Consider the following 22506-nt stretch of genomic DNA (forward strand, 5'->3'; position numbering starts at 1 on the left):
TGATAGGTTTTAAAGACTCCATGGAAGGACAAAAATAAAGGGCACATCATACTGAGAAATAGTTGCCTAGAAGATCATACAGTCCTTATATTATGAACTTTGACATTTGTCTTGCATCTGGTAGAAAGAAATAGATTTAGGGTTACCAACTTTCTGATTGCAGAAAACCGAACACCCTAACCCTGCCCCCTGCTCACTCCATCCCCCTCCCTCTGTTGCTCACTCTCCCCAACCCTCGCTCACTTGTTCATTGTCACCGGGCTGGGCAGGGGGTTAGGAGTGTAGGAATCATAGAATCATAGAACATCAGGGTTGAAAGGGACCTCAGGAGGTCATCTAGTCCAACCCCCTGCTCAAAAGCAGGACCCATACCCAATTAAATCATCCCAGCCAGGGCTTTGTCAAGCCTGACCTTAAAAACTTCTAAGGAAGGAGATTCCACCACCTCCCTAGGCAACGCATTCCAGTGTTTCACCACCCTCCTAGTGAAAAAGTTTTTCCTAATATCCAACCTAAACCTCCCCCACTGCAACTTGAGACCATTACTCCTCGTCCTGTCCTCTTCCACCACTGAGAATAGTCTAGAACCATCCTCTCTGGAACTACCTCTCAGGTAGCTGAAAGCAGCTATCAAATCCCCCCTCATTCTTCTCTTCCGCAGACTAAACAATCCCAGTTCCCTCAGCCTCTCCTCATAACTCATGTGTTCCAGACCCCTAATCATTTTTGTTCCCTTCGCTGGACTCTCTCCAATTTATCCACATCCTTCTTGTAGTGTGGGGCCCAAAACTGGACACAGTACTCCAGATGAGGCCTCACCAATGTCGAATAGAGGGGGACGATCACGTCCCTCGATCTGCTCGCTATGCCCCTACTTATACATCCCAAAATGCCATTGGCCTTCTTGGCAACAAGGGCACACTGCTGACTCATATCCAGCTTCTCGTCCACTGTCACCCCTAGGTCCTTTTCCGCAGAACTGCTGCCTAGCCATTCGGTCCCTAGTCTGTAGCTGTGCATTGGGTTCTTCCGTCCTAAGTGCAGGACCCTGCACTTATCCTTATTGAAGCTCATCAGATTTCTTTTGGCCCAATCCTCCAATTTGTCTAGGTCCCTCTGTATCCTATCCCTGCCCTCCAGCGTATCTACCACTCCTCCCAGTTTAGTATCATCTGCAAATCTGCTGAGAGTGCAATCCACACCATCCTCCAGATCATTTATGAAGATATTAAACAAAACCGGCCCCAGGACCGACCCCTGGAGCACTCAACTTGACACCGGCTGCCAACTAGACATGGAGCCATCGATCACTACCCGTTGAGCCCGACAATCTAGCCAACTTTCTACCCACCTTATAGTGCATTCATCCAGCCCATACTTCCTTAACTTGCTGACAAGAATACTGTGGGAGACCGTGTCAAAAGCTTTGCTAAAGTCAAGATACAATACATCCACTGCTTTCCCTTCATCCACAGAACCAGTAATCTCACCATAGAAGGCAATTAGATTAGTCAGGCATGACCTTCCCTTGGTGAATCCATGCTGACTGTTCCTGATCACTTTCCTCTCATGTAAGTGCTTCAGGATTGATTCTTTGAGGACCTGCTCCATGATTTTTCCAGGGACTGAAGTGAGGCTTACTGGCCTGTAGTTCCCAGGATCCTCCTTCTTCCCTTTTTTAAAGATTGGCACTACATTAGCCTTTTTCCAGTCATCCAGGACTTCCCCCGTTCGCCACGAGTTTTCAAATGGCCAATGGCTCTGCAATCACAGCCGCCAGTTCCTTTAGCACTCTCAGATGCAACTCATCCGGCCCCATGGATTTGTGCACGTCCAGTTTTTCTAAATAGTCCCTAACCACCTCTTTCTCCACAGAGGGCTGGCCATCTATTCCCCATGTTGTGATGCCCAGCACAGCAGTCTGGGAGCTGACCTTATTCGGGAAGACAGAGGCAAAAAAAGCATTGAGTACATTAGTTTTTTCCACATCCTCCGTCACTAGGTTGCCTCCCTCATTCATTAAGGGGCCCACACTTTCCTTGGCTTTCTTCTTGTTGCCAACATACCTGAAGAAACCCTTCTTGTTACTCTTAAGGAGGGGGTGAGGACTCCGGCTAGGGGGTGAAGGCTCTGGGGTGGGGCCAGGGATGAGGGGTTTGGAGTGTGGGATGGGCTCCAGGCTGGGGCAGGGCGTTGAGAGGGGGTGTGGGCTCTGGGGTGGGGATGGGGATGAGAGGTTTGGGGTCCAGGAGGGGGCTCTGGGCAGGGACGCAGACTCCTGGAGGGGGTTCTGAGCTGGGGCAGGGGGTTGGGGCACTGGAGGAGATTCGGGGTGTGCGCTCCAGGCAGCACTGATCTCAGGCAGCTCCTGGGAAGCAGCAACATGTCCCTCTGGCTCCTAGGTGCAGGCGCGACCATGGGGGCTCTGTGCACTGCTTGCAGGCGCTGCCCCTGCAGATCCCATTGGCCGTGGTCCCCAGGCAATGGGAGATTTGGAGTGGACATTCGGGGTGGTGCCTGCACTGCGGTAGGGGAAGCGTGCGGAGCCCCCCTGGCTTCCCCTCCGCCTAGGAGCCAGAAGGACATGCCAGCTGCTTCCGGGAGCTGGCAACTGCGGCTAACTGGATTTTTAGCGGCCCGGTCAGCTGTGCTGAGAGGAGCCACCAGGGGCCCTTTTTGACCAGGTATTCTGGTAAAAAACCAGGTGCCTGGTAACCCTAAACTGGTTACTTTATTATAGAGACTTTAGCCTGATGTGTTGGTCTTTTGAGTATAGTGTGTTTTTAATTATCACAGCACAGTAATATCAGAATTCAGCCCCTTGCAGTACTGGGTCCTAAATAAAGGCATAAAAAGATGAAATGCTGACCTTCAGAGGGCTCAGTGCCTTCACTTAGTTGGCATGCAGTGTGCCCAGAACACTGTAAGATCTCGGACTGTGTAGCAATAAGGGCCTGTAGCTGCGCCTGACCAGTCAGTCAATCAATGTGTGCAGCTTGGCCACAGCAAAACCACCTGACTGGCTAAGGCAGTGGTTCCCAAACTTTTTACATCTAGCTGACCCCCCCATCTGCACTTCTTCCCCTCTGGGAGCCATGGTCAGGAGCTGTGGCTGGGAGCGGGGCCGCAGTCAGGGCCTGAGTTGCATCCAGGCTGGGGACCAGAGGCCGAGGCCAGGGCCACGGTTGGGGGTGGGTCTGGGGCCAGGCCTGGAGCTGTGTTTGGGGCTGGAGACCAAGGATGGGGCCACGACTGGGGTCCAAGGCTTGGGCTGGGGCCATGGCTGAGTGTTGAGCTGTGGCTGGGCTGGGGGCTGCGGCACAGCTGGAGGCAGAGTGGGGCTAGGTGGCCATGCCCCCCATAATGTTCCTCTGTGCCCCCCCCCCAAGGGTCATACCCCACAGTTTGGGGACCACTGGGCTAAGGTATTCAGATGGCTTGCTCTTAAGCCAAGCGGCTTCAGTAGATCAGTGGCTGCTCAATGAACATACCTGTGGATTCTCTGCCTCCCTGTGCTTGTCTCACTCCAAGCCCTGCATCCAGTCTTGCTTCTGCCTTGCAACTGCTCCTGCGTTCCCTGACTCCAGATAATCAGTTCTTTGACCATCAGCACTAATTCCTAGGTCTGGCTCTGTCTTGACCCTGGGCTCAGGCATTCGGACTCTGATCCTTGGCCCTGGTTCTGACTCTCTGTCTTGATCTTTGATTCTGGCATTCAGACTCTAACTTTAGTTCTGACCTTCAGCTCCAGTCCCCAGCTCTGACTGTGCCTTGACCTTGGGCTCTCGCATTTGGACTCTGTCTAGTAGGCCTGACTCCTGCTCTGACCATGAGGACTGCCTAAGACCTGACAGACTGTAACTTTTTAAAAACTAGGATCATGGGCGAGACTCTTCGTTGATGTAAATCAGTACAGCTCCATTGACTTCAGTAAAGACACCAACTGATGAGCTGACCCTGTGTCTCTTATTTGCTTCTAAAGTACCACATATATATTTTTTGATCTGTATAAATAAGACTGATTGTTGCTCTTCTGTCTAAGCACTGCAATAAAAAGGGAGTGCTGGTGGAGACATTACCTGTGAATTGTAGGGTTATTGCTAACACAAGCATGATATCGCTGTCAGCCACTCTGAAAATTCCACTTTTAAAACAATTTCACAACCACTGTTGTAACATTACAACAGAAACCAATGATCATGCAGGAAACAGAAAACGATGACATATAGTTTGAATGTGTAGTAAGTGGAGGGCAGATGGGTTAGGTGAGGGAGAGCGCGCTCTTTGGAAGACATTTATCTTAAGTAACTAGCCATTTAGGAAGGGAAAATATCCCCAGCTTGAAGAAAACTAAATGTGTTTATGTATTCGAAGAGCTTCTAAAATCTTGAACAAGACAATTAAGACTTTAAATTGGAAGGAGTAAGAAAAGGCCATTGTAAGTCTCTCCAGCTTTGTGAGGTGCTGACATGCCAGTCAATCACAATTACTTTCTAAAATATTTGAAAGGGTAAATCACTGCCATTTGTGACTTTTCCTCTGAACAGGATGAGAACAGAGGAGACATATAGACGCTACAGATTTGATTCTCCACTGTCTGTACCTTGGAGTTATTTTATCGCTGTACAAAGTCAGTGTGAAATGCTACTACTCTCACATCCGAGCACCCTGATTTGCCAGACTTTTTCTGAGAGGCTGTATCACTGAGATGGGGGATCTGCCATAGTAGAAACCTTGGGTTTTACTTCCAGCTCTGCCAGAAGCAACCCAGTGCAACCTGTTATTCTTTCTGTAAAATTGGGAGGGGGGTCGTACTTACCTCCTACTTAGGATAAGCACCTGAGATCTTGCTCAATAATATGCACTGGGCAGAAAATTCTTAACACCAGTTAGTAAAAGCGGTTATCTTTATCAGCCACATTTGAAATCTATTAAAAAAAAATAAGCTTGTTTGACTAAATCTCCCATTAAGCTATGCTGATAGACATTCAATTATATTATCATCATTTAATTCTTTACTGATTGAATCCCATATCAGGTATTCCATTATTTTGCCTGGGCTTGTTGTCAGGCTAGCCAGTCTGTAATTACTTGGGTCATACGGTTAAATAGTAGCACGACAGTAGATTTTTTTTTAGTCTTCTGGAACTTCATCAGTATTCTAAGATTTATTAAAAACAACATCAATGGTCTAGAGAGCACAGCTCATGGATGCAAGTTATCTGGAGCTGCAGATTCTAAAATGTTTAACTTTAGTAGATTCTTTTTAACGTTGTCATTAGTTACTGTTGAACTAGAAAGTATTTAATCATTATAAAATAAATACATTATCCAGCATCTTTCAAAATACAAAACTTCTTATTTAACATTTGTTTTTTCTGCACAGTTACTATTTCTGTTTAGTAATGTATCTATATCCTTATCAGGAAAAAAGGAATCCTAATATGTTTTAAAAATAAATCATACCGTCCTTATCTTCCTAGCTGTATATTCTTCATACTTCTTTTCCTAATCATGTCCTATCTAGTTTCTTAACTTCTAATTTATGTTCATTGCTGTCAACCTTCCTTTTTTCAATGTGTTATATATATATAATTTATTGTTACTGTTTGCTTCCCTCTTGACTACAATTTTTTTTTTTTTTTCTAAATCAAAGTAGCTGCCTTTGGTGATTGTGGAACGGAGAGATTTTAGGCATCTAATGAAATGTTTCCAAACAGCTCCAGCTACCTTTCATATTTTTCTGTTTATTTTTCCTTCCCAATTTTGTTCCTAATTATTTTCAACTTTGGTAAACTGGCCCATTTTAAAGCACCAGGCATGTATGTGTATATTATTTGTACACAACTAACAGGACTGCTCACATGTGGGAAGTTACATGTGTGCATATGTAGTTCTAGGATCAGGGGCATAGAAGTCCCTACCCTGACAAGTAAACTTAAGGTTGATGCCACTCTCCACTCTGTAAGGTTCTGCCACTACCTTGCATATCAGCTCTCATATGTTTGATAATCACTATGCAGAGCCTTCAGCAGTTCCTAAATAAGGCATTTAAGTAATTTAGGAAGGTAGTGTTATCTAGGGATAGGATGAGGAGTTAAGAATACTGGATACTGTTTCTGGGTATGGTTGTTTGCTGGTAGTTTTGTGTGTGACCTAGGTTATGTACTTAGGCCCAGATCCTCAAAGGTATTTAGGCTTCTAAATACCTTTGAGGATCTGTGTCTTATTCTCACTGTGCCTCAGTCTCTATCTATAAAATGGAAATTATATTTACCTATTACAGTAAGTATAGGGTGTGGTGAAGAAGGATTAGTTAGTGAATGTTAACAAGCTATGAGATTAAAGACAAGAACAGAACCCAGAACTACTAATTCCCAGAGCATCCCTTTTCCAAAATGTCTCCATTTATCTGTCATTCCTCTTCTTCAAATCAAATCCCTCCTAACAACTTGTTTCTTAAAGCCAGCCTCTACATAAGCAACTCATTTCTGCAGCTCTTAGCAGCTGCCCGAACTACTGCACTCCCCCTATACACTATTAAAAAAAAATTAAAAAATCAAACTCCCAACCACCATGGCAATGCTGATATTTGCTGTTTTGCTTAAGATCCTAGCTCTGAAAGAAATAATGGGAAAATCTGTTTTCTTTCATTTTTTTTTAAAGTACATTTCTAATCTTCCTGGTGGTGGAGAAAAGCTCAATCATGTGCTCGTTACACTTCAGAAACAAAATAATAAAAAGCATTTCAAAGGTATTAATTCTTTTTAAATGTCACCATTTTTTTTAAAAGATCCGATTTTGGGGGCTCGATTGACGCTTTCAGGAGACGAGGGGGTCAGGAGTCTTGTACAACTCAAATGAACACAACCAGAAGTGTCTGTAATACAAAAAGAAAAGTGATCCCCCTGCCGAACTTCCCTTTCCCCCGCCTACTTGTATTGTTACCCCACTAATCCTCCTCCCATCCCATCCCATCCCATCCCAGTCTCAGGGCTGGCCAGCTTATCTTCGCCTTGTGTCCACATGAGATTGCAAGCGTCTTGGGCCAGGGCCCCTGCCACATTTAATACCTATACAGCACCATGCATGCCTAGCCGCTGTCACAGGGAGCCATGCCCAGTGGATCCAGCGTTACCTGACTCCAGCAAGGGCCAGCCTTCCCTTTGCACAGAGGGAGAACCTCCTGCTCCCGCACAGGGCAGCACCTGGGCCCCTCAGCCTCGTTGTGAGCCCAAGATGGCGGCGGCCGCGGGCTCGCCCCGTGTGGCGACACTCGGTCCCCCTCAGCCTCGTTGTGAGCCCAAGATGGCGGCGGCCGCGGGCTCGCCCTATGGGGCGGCGCTGTGGCCGCAGGCGGGGTGGGAGTGGGGTTTCCATAGCTGCAGTGAGTAGGTGTCACACACCGGGGCGCTTCCTGGTTGGAGGCCGCTGGGGCCGGGGCACTGTACGGGGAAGCGCCTGCGGGGAGGAGGCGGACGGAGGCCGAGGCAAGGTAGGGACGGGACGGGACGGGACGTCCGGCCACTGCGCTCCGACTTGGGACCGGCGGCCGCCCCGCTCCGTCCTCACGGCCGGTGGGTCATAGGGGAGGCGGACTCCTCCATTCCGAGCCGCGGGGGGTGGCGAGCCGGGCCCCTCCACTCGCGGGTAAGGGGGGGGGGCGGACCTTTCTGTTCCGAGGGGTTGAGGAGGCGGACCCCTCCATTCCGAGTGCTACAGGGGTGGAGCGCCGGAGCTCTCCATTGCGGGTGGGGGGAGCCGGACCCCGCCACTCACGGAGGGGGCAGGACCCCTGTCAGCTTCAAACCAGAGAAGGGGCGCAGGCCCCTCTGCTAAGCCTGTGTGTATGTCTCCGCCCTGTTGGGGAGGGGGCCGGTGAGGACAGTGTCAGGAGGTGGGGAGTTCCGGGGGCTGCCTGGGGGGCGGTGCCAGCGGGATGAGGGGGTTTGGGTGATCCAGGGGGAGTCTGATGCCATCGCCGTTGAGGAGATGGGGGAGCTCAGATAAACTGGGGGCTCTTTGGTGTCACTGCCTTTTGAGCCGAGGATGGGCTCTGCGTCAGGGCGATGGGGGGGGGGGTATTGGATAATTTGTGGGCTCTCTGGTGTTGTTGCTGTTGGGTGTGTGTGTGTGAGAGAGAGAGAGACGTCACTCTGCCAGATAACCAGGTCTATGATAACCTCTCTCTGTTGTAATTGCTGTTGGGGATGGGGCTCTGTGTCAAGATGGCTGGGGGCTCTTTGGTGCCATTGCTGTTGGAGAATGGCAGAGTTTGGCATAATTGAGGTCTGGATATTTGAAGTAGCAGTGGGAACTTTCTGGCGCTAATAACTATGGACACTATCAAAACTCTGGGTTATTTTCTTGAAGGTGCCAGCTGGCCAAGCCTTGAGACTGAAGTGCGCACGCTTAGTATAGAACAGCCTGACTAAACAGGGTTCCCACATAGCGTGCTGCCGATATACTTCAATCGCCGTGGCGTTCTCAGTCCTTGGCATCTACTGAGACTGCCAACAAAAGAGCTGGTTGTCAAACTATATTGTGGTTTTTGTGGACATCTGTCTGCAGGGAACTGGAATGAAACCAAAGTTATTTCACTGTTGACTGGGGCTGGATTCAGATGAAGACAGAAATGGTCTGCCTCCTTCTACCATCTCACGAACCATTCAGTTGCTCGTGCACACTTAAAGAACAACTTTCTTTGTGTAGTTGCGGTTTGGAATAAGTAGTGGCACAGAAACTCAACTGCTAGGGGCTGACTGGACTTTAGCTCTAATGGTGAATTTTGATGGAATGAAAGTATATTCCTTCTCTACAACAAATAAGTAGCTTTCACGGGGACCAGTGTTGTATAATATCTTCACAAAAGAGTAACTTTTGTATGATTACTTAATGTGTCACTAAATTTGAGTATTCTATTAGCTTCTAAAGCTGCTATTGCACAGTAGAAACTCAAATTTTGTTAGGCTTACATATACTAAATCCAGGAACCAATTAACATTGCAGAGAGCCAAAAGCAATTTGCTGAACACTTTTTTGTAGTATAAGTACTCCAGCTGTGCTCAAAGAAGAGGGTGTGTCATTGTACTTATTTGATTTGTGCTTCTACTGTATGCTTCCTCATTTGTGGTTAATCAGTGAGTCAGTTTAGATTATTAAACAGTAGTATGCAGTGTTGTAACTGTGTTGGTCCCAGGATATAGAGTGAGAAAGTGGGTAAGGTAATATCGTTTATTGGAACAGGGCAGAAGAAGAGCTCTGTGTAAACTCGAAAGCTTTTCTCTTTCACCAAAGAAGTTGAGCCAATTAAAGATATTACCTCACCCACCTTGTCTCATTAAACCATACGACAGTTTCATTATTGTGAATTTTATGTTCTCTCTCTCACTTGGGCATAACTAAACACCAGATCAAATTAAGTTCTTAATTTGTTGTAAGTTTCGCTTTAGTGGCACTGCGCTTAGGTGACTGTGCTTGCCTGTTTTTAAACTTGAACAAATCTTTTATATAATGTTACTGATTATAACTTCTTACTTCAGATGCAAACTGAGTGCAGGGTGAAATATTTTTAGATTACTGAAATTGCCTTTAAACCAGCAGTCCCTTTGCTCTCTCATTATGTGTCTTGGAAACTAATAATTTTAGATGTTATATTTTGTTCATTTGCTGCCTGTCAGAATTTCAAATATACCCTTGTGAAAGCTCTGAATCTGTTATCTTTTGAAGGATAATAGCAGTTTAGGCTTCTGGGGAAAGTAAATTACACCAAAATAATTTCTTTGCATTTAGGCTCTGTTTTGATCACTTTTATCATGATTTTATGTATATAAACTCTGTGGGTATATGACACACACTTGGTAAATCTTCAGGACAAAGATCCTATGGTCTCTCTGCTTCCTGATGACTGGAAATGTACATTCTTTCTTATTTGAAACGTCTGTCCATCTAAGTTAAAATGGTACTAAAATTGAGTATGCACAGAACAGTAATTAGAGCTGAATTTCTAATTATAATTTTAAAGGAATCTCATACTCTTGTGCATTGTAAGATTCTACTTTGGCATTGCATGGATGATGCAAACTGCATAGAACAAGGCTATCATATCCTGTAATTTAGTTACAGCCCTGATTACATTCATGATGGTTTACGTAGAAATTACAGTTTACAAGAGGAAAGTTCAGAGTCAATGCTGATACAATGTTAGGTGGGATATGATGTATTTTGATTTTTTTTTTTAAGTAGATGTGAATTTGGTGTTTCCTTCCCATACCTGAGGTATCTAAATACTCCTTTCAAAGCTAAGAGGTATTGGTAGCTCAGTGACTGTGTAGGCAAACATGTCAGCATTTAAAGCTCAGTAATAACTTGCGTACCCTGGAAGGATATTAGAACCTGCTTTATTCATAGAGGCAATATTGGCCAGGCTTAACTGTTTCGGAAAAGAGTACAGGACATAAGGTATTTATTTTCTACCTGGCTAGCTACCGGAAGGCAGAAAAGACCTTGATTCAACATCTTACATGAAGATAACCTTTCTAAGGGACACATCTTCACTACAAAAAAAACCAATTAACGGTTTCCTGTCTCACTGAGGAGCATGTGGGTTACAATACTTCTTAATGTTGTTGGTATGTAAGAAAACAGTCTGTAACTTTTGCAAAAAAAATCCCCAAACACCTTTGTTAAAAAATAAAAAAGATGCTAAGTGACAATTCTATAGATGCTTACTGCATCATTTTAAACATCCCCTTCTTCTCCCCCCCCCCCCAAATTTTACCACACAGTAATAAATATGCTCTTCTTATCAACTGTAAAATGCATATTTGGTCACAACACAGTAGCCTCCACTCTACCCCCTACCCCCATATTATTCTTTCATCAGTAATCTAAAAATACTAACAACACACAATCTTAAAAAAAAACAAAAACAAAAACAAAACTGCATGTACATATTGATCAGCCTCAAATGCAATCCATGTCCACACTTTAACTATAAATTTGACAATGTTACACCTTTTTTAAACTACATATGCAGCATTATTCTTGAGGAACAGAAAGTATACTTCAGCATAAAAATATTTACTGATATGTCTCATTTAACAACATATCTTCAAAGAAAATATTTAGTTAGTGAAATCATTTATCACCGCCCTTCTTACCCTCCTCCCTCCCCCTGATCAGAGTTCAGGTTACAATATAGTGAAATACGCATTTCTTCATACTTAATAAACACACACTTTGTACTTAATATGCGGGCAGTGTAAAATTTATGATCACCTTAACTACTAATTTCCTTAGTTTTTAGGGTGCTTGGATTTTGTAAATGATGTGGTGGATAACTACATTGTTGTCACTTAACAACACTGACTGTTTTTCAAAACTAAGGGTTTGCTTTTGTTTATAGAGCTGTGTTTTCCTGTCCACGTCAGCAATAGAAAGTATTGTAATTCAGATATCCCTACTAAAGCAGAGCGCTGTGCTAGTATGCTGTTTTTCCTGTAGCATAGGTGAGACAATATCCTCCTAAAAACACATTTGAGTGCAGGGTTCTGATTCACCAGTTGACTCCACACATGCAGTCCAATTGCAAGATTGGGGCCCAAATCTGTATAATTCCAGCCATAAGGATACTCTAGTATAATAACTGTAATTAGTGTAGTAAGTGATTAAATGTAGTGAACATTACATTTGCTAATTTTGACATCAATAATCGAAAGAAAACTGACAGGACTGCAGTTCTAATGATATATTTTAACTAGGCATTTTATTTTTGTTTAAGCTGTGTGTGCTTAGATGTTCAATTTAGCAGTCATTCATGGAGAGAATCAACAGGACTTGAAATGTCAAATTTTTTCTTTAGCAATTGCAGCATCTCACAACTTGGTGTTCTTTTGTTTTTAAATATGGTTACTCAGTGCTTCCATTTTCTTCTCCCTCCTAAGTCTGTCCTTCTCACATTCCCTCCAGTGCACAGGGGCTGGTTGCAATGTTCATTGGTGTTTATAAAGCCACAGCACTGTTGCATTTTTCTTTCTAGTTGTCCCTTTTGCCCATTTTAGCAATTGATCCAGGAGTGGGAGCTGGCTCAACAGTACATGACTATGCTCTTTCCTTTACTCTTTTGGCATTTGCTACAAATCTGTAAATGTTATGCTCAGTCACACTTTTAAAGAAGTTTGATAATTGTCTCTCCTTGTGTGTATTCTCTTTAGCCTTATGAGATGAAGAGAGTTGAGACTTGAAATCTGAGTCAGCAGAAGGAATTATCTGGTTTGACTAGCACAGGTGGTCAGACTCTGCAAGTTATATTTGGTTCTGGAAAGAAGAAATAGATCATATTAGAGAATATTCCTTAGTTTACAGAAAGTCTATCCTTATGCACGTATTGAAAGAAAACTCTCTTTATAGCCTAATATATAATGGATTTTGCGTTTCTTGTTTTTGGTTTTAAGTTAATTATGAGAGAGTCATCTCAATTTTAACTGTTTTCATACATCTGTATAAAATTGCTCATAGCAGCAGGATGGAGGTTATTTAATAAACCTTCTAAAGCGTACTTTGCTGTGCTTTTACTATTACAAATCAATGTTGCATGTTTAGCTATGGATAAAGCCAGGCATGTATTGTTTAAAAAAAAAAAAAAAAATAAACATCTGTCCTACTTAGGTGCCTTGTTTCGGTTTGGATTTTTAGATTTGACAGGTATGATGGCTTACACTCACACTAGATGGAGTTGTCACTTTTCAAGACTTGGTTTCTTGGAGGAGCGGGGAAAGTATAGAAGTTAGTGCCAACAGCATATTTATTTACTAAATTTTGTGTATGGTCATCTCGTTATAGAGTACTTTTTACTGCATCTTACTGCTAACTGAATGTACTTGGGAGGAAGTATGACTTTTATAATAACGCTACATCTACTAGAAAAAATGTGATCAATCTTGTATTTCATGCCTTATGAACATTTATTACCCATAAGGGAGCAGTTAATGTTTATGAATTAGTCTTTGAAGACCTACTAGAATGACTTTTACAAGAAAGTGAGAATTTTAGAAGATTAAATTTCAAGAATGTTGTTTCATATCATAAAACAATGAAATCCAAGAATTAACAAAGACACTTTTTGGTGTGAGGTTTCTTTCTTTAATTTTTTTTTTTTTTTTTTTTTTAGAAAGGGGATGACAAACTAAGGAAAGTAATTTATTTTGAAAGAATCATTTTTAATTGTTTGGGTATAAGTTTGTGAGAATAATACCCTTTTCTTTCTTTGTTCAGGACATGTATACCTCTGAGAAACCTTTTCTAAGAAGATACCTTGGTTCTATACCTGTCTCGGGCTATATGCAAAGAAGTTTCCAGTCATGAGTGAGTAAATTCCTTTATTTTACCATATCCTCATAAGAGTTCAAAATAAGGATTTGTAAAACTTGTTTCACAGTTTAAAAGAAACCTATGCTTCTGTGTTAGGTTTTGAAAGTTCCTCTTTCACAAAAAATATTTAGGTAGAATTGACACCTGGAAAGGTTCCTCTTTTATTTAAAAAAAAAAAAATAAGCCAAGGTGATTCTTAAACCAAAGAAAAATTGATTTATTGAGTAGAATTTATTTTATGAACAAGAAAAAAATATGGTTATTTATGTTTTTATAAGAGTTGCTGTGCTGACAAGATTTTGGTATAATTTAGGGAGGAAAGTTCTGAAACAAGTTGATCTTGTTCATTTGAATCAAATATGCCACAGGCTTTGAGCTAGAAAACTTATTTGTGTTACTAAAGAACTCCAAAATATGTGGGTGTCCACTAAATTAGAATATTTGGTACAAATCCAGCATAAAATGAAGGGATTTCATTTAAGGGAACAGGGAAATATATTAACCAAGTTCCAGTGAAGAGGTGTGATAGCAAATGTGCTTTGGCTTGTGTTTAGGAATCTGATGATGAGTCTGGCAAAAAATAGAGAAGGAAGGAAGCCAAAAGCTCCAATATCAGGTCTAAGACCATATCTGATTGTGGAGGTTTCTCTTTTGTTCCCTTTCTAGCAAATTGAGGTGGTGTTTGATCTCTTTTTTAAAAAAAAAAAAAGTGAGTTGTTTGTTAATGGAGTTTCACACTGGTAAGACCTAGTAAAATCCATGACAGCAACACTAACTGGAGTTACATTCCATAGAAACTACAGTGAAACATCTTAATACAGCCCTTTCACAATTACAAGTACTGTATTATGTAGTCAGAAGGCCATATCAAGTTTAGTTCAAGACTTAATCTGCTTCTAAATTGTGAGTTCACTGGTTTGTCTTTTTTTAAATCTATTACTTCACTTCCCAGTACAAAGAACCACGATGGTATTCCTCTTTCTATCTGTGTTAGCAATAGCTAACTAATAAAACCATGTCCATAACAGTGAAGTCTCATTAACAACATAGGCATGCACAGAACCTATGGCCTGGATCCCCTGCCTGTTGAAGACATTGGCAAAAGTCCCATTCATTTTTAACATGGCCCTTGCTTAAATAGCTTGCTTTGAGGAAAAACAGATGTTAATTTCAGCGCCATTCAAAACAAGGGAAAACCATTTTTTCTTGTCAATTAGAAAACGGCAAAACTGATAGAGTAAATATTAATCAATCTGCCCCCCCTCCAAAAAAAAAAAAAAAAAAGACTGCAGCTATCTAAAAAGAACTATCAGGTTAATTTACTGAATGTAAGTGGTATTATTTAGCTGTCACTGTGGTTGGATGCTGTTTCTTTATGTAAAATCAGTAAAATGTTTTTTCCTGCACACAGCAGTTTGCATGGGATCTGGTTCTGTTTAAAACATTTATAATATTGCATAAATAACACCCTTCACTGATGATTCTTATTAAATATACCAAGCATTCCATAAACTCGAATATACCAGTTTGTCAAAGGCTGCTAGTTTAGTCTTCCTTGATCTGATACAGCATCAAGGATGTTGTCAGTGCCTGGTGAAGTGTGGATATTTGTTTTGTCTGATAAATTTAGTTTCCTCTCAGAGCATAGTTGCTATGTCAGTCTGGTTCATAAAATATTCTTGTGATTGTCGTATATAGAGTCATTGCAGGTTTTGTAACAATGAATGATTTCAGTGGAGTTTTGGTTGAGTATGGACTGGAGGATTTGGCCTGATATTGGGAAGCATAAGAAGTCCATTCTGAAAATCAGTTCAGATAAAAGTTAACACTAGCATTGCTAAGGCCAACATTGTCAACCGTGACCACAGATTTGGGGTGCTAGTCTGAGGTACTATAGACCTGATTTTTCAGAAGTGTTGAGTGGGAGCTATGAGCTCGGCACCTTTTGAATATTAGAACTCCAGCATCTCAAGTTGGACATCTGTAATCAGTGTCTGTTTCTGAAAATTGAGCAGTTTTTGTTTGTTGGCATTAATGTTACTCAGTATGTAGTCACCTGTATTCAGGGGAGCAGCATATCTCTCGGTCAGGTGCAGATGCTCCTTTCCATGATAAGTCATGGATTTCAAGGATAGAGTTGTAAAGATGCCTTTTCCTCTAAATGAGATTAGAGGAGAATGTTTATTTACAGATGTTAGCTGTAGAAAGTATTACAACTATACTGGCTGGGGGAAGCATTAGTTAAAGTTTGCTTCCTTAAAAATGTCTTGCAGTAAGAGCTGTTCCCTGTAATATTAGATTATGCTCTTCTAAATGTCTTGTAGACTCAGAGGTATTTCCCATGTCAGGGAAAAGATATTTACTTGTATCTATCTCAATGTATAAATTATGTCATTATTCACCCTTGCATTGAGAAGAGCTAGGGCCTTATCTGCAGTCAGATACCTTAAAGTAGTTTAAGTATGCAGTTCTCGTTTTTCCTAATTTTCAGACCTGGTAGTGAAGTTCCAAATGCACATTTGATGTGTAATATAAAATATTAAAATTTCAATCTCTTTAATGTGCTATGAAGTATTTTAGATTATATTGTCTGTTCTACCATCTGAACAGTGTGATTGAACATAAAAGCTAACATGTAAGGCCTTGGTACTGCAGATGCTTATCAATAACTTTTAAGCATGTGAGTAGTTTCGATTGACTTCATTGGGACTACTCCTGGTCTGAAAGTTAGGCCCCAATCCTGCAAACACTTACAGGTTTAAGCGAAGAATATCTATGGAAAGATAACTTCTGTGTATGATGGATTCTATTGCCCATGGATAATTTTTTTTAATAGATTATCTGACATGTTCAAATGTAAGTGGCTTTTATTGTAGTATTTGTTTCACTGGGTTGATATCTAGTGCTTTTTATAAATGTCTGCTGAGTTTACAGAAAGACAATTAAATCCAGCTGTCAAATCACACATATAGTAAAATTATTTGTACAGTGTGGCAACCAGATGATACATTGAAGGCATGGTAAAGATGTGTATTATGTTGTAGTTAACTATTCTGGATTTATTTCATATTTAAAGATAAATTACTTATTGCAAAAATCCTGGCTGTACCTAATCTTGCTAAAATCCCACAAGCAGGAGTTTGTTCAATCTGTTTGTAAAAGTTTTTTCTTCTTAGTGACATTTAGCTGCAGGAAACTTTTACAGGCTGTCATTACAATTTTCCTATGATTACAGGCTCCCTGCTTTTAGTATTTTTTTCTTTTCTTCTTTTTTGTTTTGATTACTCCATTGAAGAAAGAGAAGGTCAACGCAGTGAATTTTATTCTTTGAGCTGCTACATTAACTTGGAATTTAGAAACAATGAAATTTAAATGTTAGTACACACTGTTGTACTAAATACTAACATTCTTGCAACAAGCTGCTAACAGCTTCAGTTTTTTTAAATCAATGGGATGTAGTGCTAAGGCTCTTTCCTCCCTCCCCCCAGATCCCTCCAAATAAATTCTGCTGTCCTAGTTATTTGTATAAAATGATTCTGCTTTGACTATGCGTACATCAATTTCTCACACCCCCCAAAAATCTTACAATGCACAAGTTTGGGAAAATAACTTGCCGTTTTGCACGCATCAGTAACATTTCTTACTTTATAGATACATTGGGCTTTATATATATAGGGCAAGAACTCTGACGTCTTTTTTTATTTGGAAAGTGGATGCCACTGCGATCTAAATAATAAATATTGATGCCTTCAGATAAGAACAGACAAGGTGGGACTAGTAATGATGAGATCTGAAGCCTTTTACTTCTTCTAGGCCAGTGTACATTACAGACACTGGTAACATGTTCTGTGGATAAAGCGGACTCAGCTGTCAATCTGACACTTTTTCATGAGAAATAAACTCATACATAGATGACCCCTGCTCCCCCCCCCGAAAAGGGCCCAAAGAGAATGGAGCAGACAGGCATCATAGAGAAAAGCATTGCGTGTACACATTTTCTCACATGGTTGCAATTGAGAACTGAGTATCCTGGACCTCTGTTTTTGTAGGGCTTCCTGGCATTTGCACATATCTTACCCTGTTAAACAAGATCTGAACTTTGGGTTATATGTTCAGTTTTTCTAAGCCAGGTTGTGTTTGGAGTGAACTTGTAGGGCTAAGTTACGGTGTTCTGTAACACAAATGCTGGCAGACACACAGTTCTCTGTGCTATCATGAAGTGTGAGGCTATGTGTTTTGTGTATTCCATATAAAGAGGTTTTTCAAGTAACTCGAAGACTGATTGATTAAAAAGGTTTTTAAAAATACTTTGTTACAGCTGCTGCCAGTGAGTTGCAATAGAACATCAAAAAAGGAAGAGAGACCAAGTGGCTCTCATCCACAAAATAAACTGCATCCCTTGGAAAACGAAAAAGTGAATTTAAATGTACTTATAATGAAGGGTAATAAAAAGCTGCCAAAGAAGATTAAGTTATTGCTTTTTATATGCGATGTATTGTTATTTATACAATCATTTTTTAACAACACACAGCTTTATAAATTCTGCCTAAATGTATGTTGTATGAATGTGACTTTTTTCCAAAAGTTGTCCTAACTTCACAGGATAGTATATGTTCTTCCAGTCATTATATTTCTAAAGAATAGGAAGATGGAAAAAATGAAGTTTTTGTTTCTGGCTCTTTATCCCTGAAATTTGAAAACATTAGTCAGATATCAAAAGTTTGGTGATAGAACCATGGGGGATTCTATCCTGGGAAAGAGTGACTCTGAAAAGACTTGAGTGGTCCTGGTGGATAATCAGCTGATCCTGAACTCCCAGTACGATCCTGTGGCCAAAAGGGCTAATGCAATCCTTGGATGTATAAACAGGAGACTCTTGAGTAGAGAGGTTATTTTACTCTGGAATGCTGTGTCCAGTTCAAGAAGGTTTCAGAGTGGTAGCCGTGTTAGTCTGTATCAGCAAAAACAATGAGGAGTCCTTGTGGCACCTTAGAGACTAACACATTTATTTGGGCATAAGCTTTCATGGGCTAGAACCCACTTCGTCAGATGCATGGAGTGGAAAATACAGTAGCAGGTATAAATATACAGCACATGAAAAGATGGGAGTTGCCTTACCAAGTGGGAGGTCAGTCTAAGGAGACAATTCAATTAACAGTAGGATACCAACGGAGGAAAAATCACTTTTGTCGTGGTAATGAGTGGCCCATTTGACAAGAAGGTGTGAGTAATAGTAGGGGTAAATTTACTATGGGGGAAATCAGGTTTTGTAATGACCCAACCACTCCCAGTCTTTATTCAGGCCTAATTTGATGGTGTCCAGTTTGCAAATTAATTCCAGTTCTCCAGTTTCATTTTGGAGTTTGTTTTTGAAGTTTTTTTGTTGAAGAATTGCCACTTGTAGGTCTCTGTTCTCGTACTGGTTTTTGAATGTTAGAACTCCTGATGTCAGATTTGTGTCCATTTATTCTTTGGCCAAACCGGACACTCTCTATGCAAATGTACATGGCAGAGGGACATTGCTGGCACATGATGGCATATATCACATTGGTAGATATGCAGGTGAACGAGCCCCTCATGGTGTGGCTGATGTGGTTAGATCCTGTGATGGTGTCCCTCAAATAGATATGTGGACAGAGTTGGCACCGGGGTTTGATGCAGGGTTTGGTTCCTGGGTTGGTGTTTTTATTGTGTGGTGTGTAGTTGCTGGTGAGTATTTGCTTCAGGTTGGGGGGCTGTCTGTGAGGACTGGCCTGTCTCCTAAGGTCTGGGAGAATGAGGGGTCATCCTTCAGGATAGGTTGTAGATCCTTGATGATGCGCTGGAGAGGTTTTAGTTGGGGCTGTAGGTGGTGGTCTGTTACTTTCTTTGTTGAGCCTGTTTTGTAGTAGGTGACTACCACTACAAAAGTGATTTTTTTTCCTCCCTTGGTATCCTACTATTAATTGAATTGTCTTGTTAGACTGACCTCCCACTTGGTAAGGCAACTCCCATCTTTTCATGTGCTGTGTATTTATATCTGCTACTATATTTTCCACTCCATGCATCTGACGAAGTGGGTTCTAGCCCATGAAAGCTTATGCCCAAATGAATTCAAGAAGGGTCTTGATAAATTGGAGAGGGTTCAGAGATTTGCCACAAAGAATGATTTAAAGGATTAGAAAACATGCTATATACTGATACTTGAGGAGCTCAATCTATTATTTTAACAAAGTTGAAGGGATGACTTAATCATAGTCTATAAGAATCTACATGCAGAACAAATATTAATAATGTGCTCTTCAGTGTAATGGAGAAATGTATAACATAATCCGTTTGAAGCTAGACTAATTCAGACTGGAAATAAGGTGTAAATTTTTAACAGTTCGTGTAATTAATCACTGGAACAATTTACCAAAGGTTGTGGTGGATTCTTCATGAGTAGCTGTTTTAAATGGATTGCATGTTTTTCTAAAAAAATGCTCTGGGAATTATTTTTGGGAAGATCTATGGCCTGTGTGGTACAGGAGGTCAGACTAGATGATCACAGTGGTCTCTTTTGATCTTGGAATCTATGAAACCATGAACTCGGAATTCGAAAGAGCTGTAGTGCGTACAAAGTCACAAATGCTTAGACTGAAAAACTCAAGATGTATTCACAGTGAAATAGTGGAATATTTTAGTGATTGCTGTTATTTCTGGGTTGTTGGGGTTTTTTAAGTAACGGGAATGAACCAAAATTCACCAGTTAAATATAAGATTAGTAAATTGCTAAGCACTATTGCATCTTAAAACTTGTGTGATTGACAACATTCAATGCAGGGTATTTACAAAGGGAAATATATACTGCATATTGTGATGGATTGTCGTCCCTGGGGTACAATCTGGGTGCCGTGGGAACTGCTGTGCCCCCTAACCAAAAACTGAGTTGGCCCTTCTCACATTGCTCTGCTGGTGATTCAGCCAGCCTTTCCAGGCCCTGTTATCACCCAACATGACACCATGTGGCACCACACACCCAACTGAGCTACCTGAGTGCTTTACCTTAGCCACTCAAAGACAAAGAGCCAGTTTCCCAGCTCCCCAGCCTTGCACCTTTGCTGGAGTATAAACCCAGAAGTATATAGTCTTGCACTGCACGGGGATCTGTACAATGCAAGCTCATTAATATTTGCTTCCCCCTCAGCATGGAAAAGATATGCCACAGCCTTTATTTACAGAGCTGAGAGTTTCCCAGACACTTCAGTCAAAACACACTGGTTAAGATAAAACCTAAAACAAGCTTATTAACTACAGAAAGATTTTAAGTGATTATAAGTGATCAAAGCAGATTACATAACAAATAAAAAGGCACAAACTAAATCTAATATGCTAGATAGATGAGATTTGAATTAGCAGTTTCTCACCCTGAAACAAGCAGTTCACCAAGTTTCCATACACAGGCTAGAAATCCCTTTAGCCTTGGACCAGCACTTCCCCCAGTTCAGTCTTTGTTCCTCAGGTGTTTCCAGGAGTTCTCTTGTGTGGGGAGTGGGGCCAAGAGATGATGTCACTTCCCAACTTATATAGTTTTTCCATATGGTGGGAACCCTTTGTTCCAAACTCCTTTCCCAGTTCAGCTTGTGGGAAAAATACAGGTTCCAAAATGGAGTTCAGTGTCAGGTGGTCTGATCACATTCCCTTGCATGCCTTGCTGAGTCATAGCAACCATTACCATAGGCTGGGTGAAACGTTCACAGGAAAGCTAAGCTCTTCCGCAGTCCATTTTCTTTGTTGATGAGCCGTTAGCATTGTCTAGCTTCTTCGTTCTTGTACCTGAAAGGCTAGTTGTGGGTGTCACCCAGAGTAAGCACATTTGAAATACAGATATACAGTCAATATTCATAATGTCAGATACAAAAATGATGCGTGCACACAAAGAGGATGATCAGATTCAGCAAATCATAACTTTTCCAATGACACCTCACATGACCCATCTTGTACAAAATGCATCATAATTATGCCAAAATCATATCACAATCATATTACTATAATGAATATGGGATGCAGTGTCACACATATCTTGGTTGAAAAGACCTGTGAACTGCCTCTTCCTGAAGCTACACAGCAGAGGAATTTAATAGTAACTTGGTGTGGCATGGCTCTCGGGCCTTAAGGAGAAAAAATAGGATAATCGTGTTAAGCCCAGTCATGGGCATAGTAGAAAGCGTAAGTAGTTAAAAACTTAAATCTGTACTTCTAGTGACCTTTTTCACTTAAACACTTTTACTTTCAGGGGTTAATACTTTCCTCTCTTGCTGTTTTGTTCTTGGCATATCTTGCCTTTTGGTCTACTCTTCTCTTCCTTCGGTCTGCAGTTTTTTACTTTAATCACCTGTCTGGCTTCTCTGCACTTCAGAGATTGCAGTCAGCACTAGAGGGAACAGAGTGGTTACAGCAGTAGCACCATGCTAGAGGCAGGTATCTGGCCTAAATGGAGAATTGGTGTTTAGGTCAGAATTACTAAGTTATGGAAACTTCCTTGCCTTTGAGAAAAGGCCTTGACTGAGCTGTAATTAGGAAGTTCTGGAGAGATCAGAGATTGGACTAAGATACTGTAGCTTAATGTGTAGAGCACTTGAAAGTGGAATTTCTGTCAGCTGATATATAGAAAAATGTACGTTACTATCACTTTTACTCCCATAATCTGTTTTTTGGCACATCATAAACTATAAGTTTACTTTTTAATAATACTTGTGGATAAACTTCACTGAGGTCAGTACTCGATACCTCACATAGCTGGATTATACTGCCTTTTGTCTAGTGCTGTCTGGTAACTTAATTTCAGTGCTGTGCTTGAAAGTGTGAAGCACTGTCTAAGTGTCCTTACTACTTTATAGCAAACTGTCAGACAGCTAGTTAGAGGCTGCATTTTGTATCTGCAAAACAGTGATAACAATATGTCACAATGATGAATTGCTAAAGGGAAGTGGCCTCCACAGACAAGACCCTGTCCACTGATCTATACCTCGGTCAAGGTTCCTCCCTCACTCTGAACTCTAGGGTACAGATGTGGGGACCTGCATGAAAAACCTCCTAAGCTTATCTTTACCAGCTTAGGTCAAAACTTCCCCAAGGTACAAAATATTCCACCCTTTGTCCTTGGATTGGCCGCTA

At 41.4% G+C, this 22506-nt stretch overlaps 1 protein-coding gene and 1 long non-coding RNA gene across 7 annotated transcripts in view; one reads left to right on the forward strand and one right to left on the reverse strand.

Annotated features, from left to right (window-relative positions):
- Positions 1–3803: 3803 nt before the first annotated feature.
- Positions 3804–7656, reverse strand: LOC140905435 (uncharacterized). Its single transcript, XR_012156848.1, has 2 exons — positions 7139–7656; positions 3804–6880 (listed from the first exon to the last, which is right to left on the reverse strand). It is a non-coding gene; the product is annotated as an uncharacterized lncRNA (long non-coding RNA).
- The window catches only part of USP6NL (USP6 N-terminal like), a 216290-nt gene continuing 201086 nt past the window's right edge, over positions 7303–22506 (forward strand). For 2 of the 6 annotated variants that reach the window (XM_073328776.1, XM_073328783.1), the window contains exons 1-2: positions 7394–7577; positions 13276–13365. In XM_073328776.1, coding sequence (XP_073184877.1) covers positions 13362–13365 — 4 coding nt within the window. In that variant the 5' untranslated portion in view covers positions 7394–7577; positions 13276–13361. The other 4 variants (XM_073328781.1, XM_073328777.1, XM_073328778.1 and 1 more) reach the window with 4 other exon arrangements.

This window comes from Lepidochelys kempii, chromosome 1 (assembly GCF_965140265.1).
Source record: "Lepidochelys kempii isolate rLepKem1 chromosome 1, rLepKem1.hap2, whole genome shotgun sequence".
NCBI classification, from domain to species: domain Eukaryota; kingdom Metazoa; phylum Chordata; order Testudines; family Cheloniidae; genus Lepidochelys; species Lepidochelys kempii.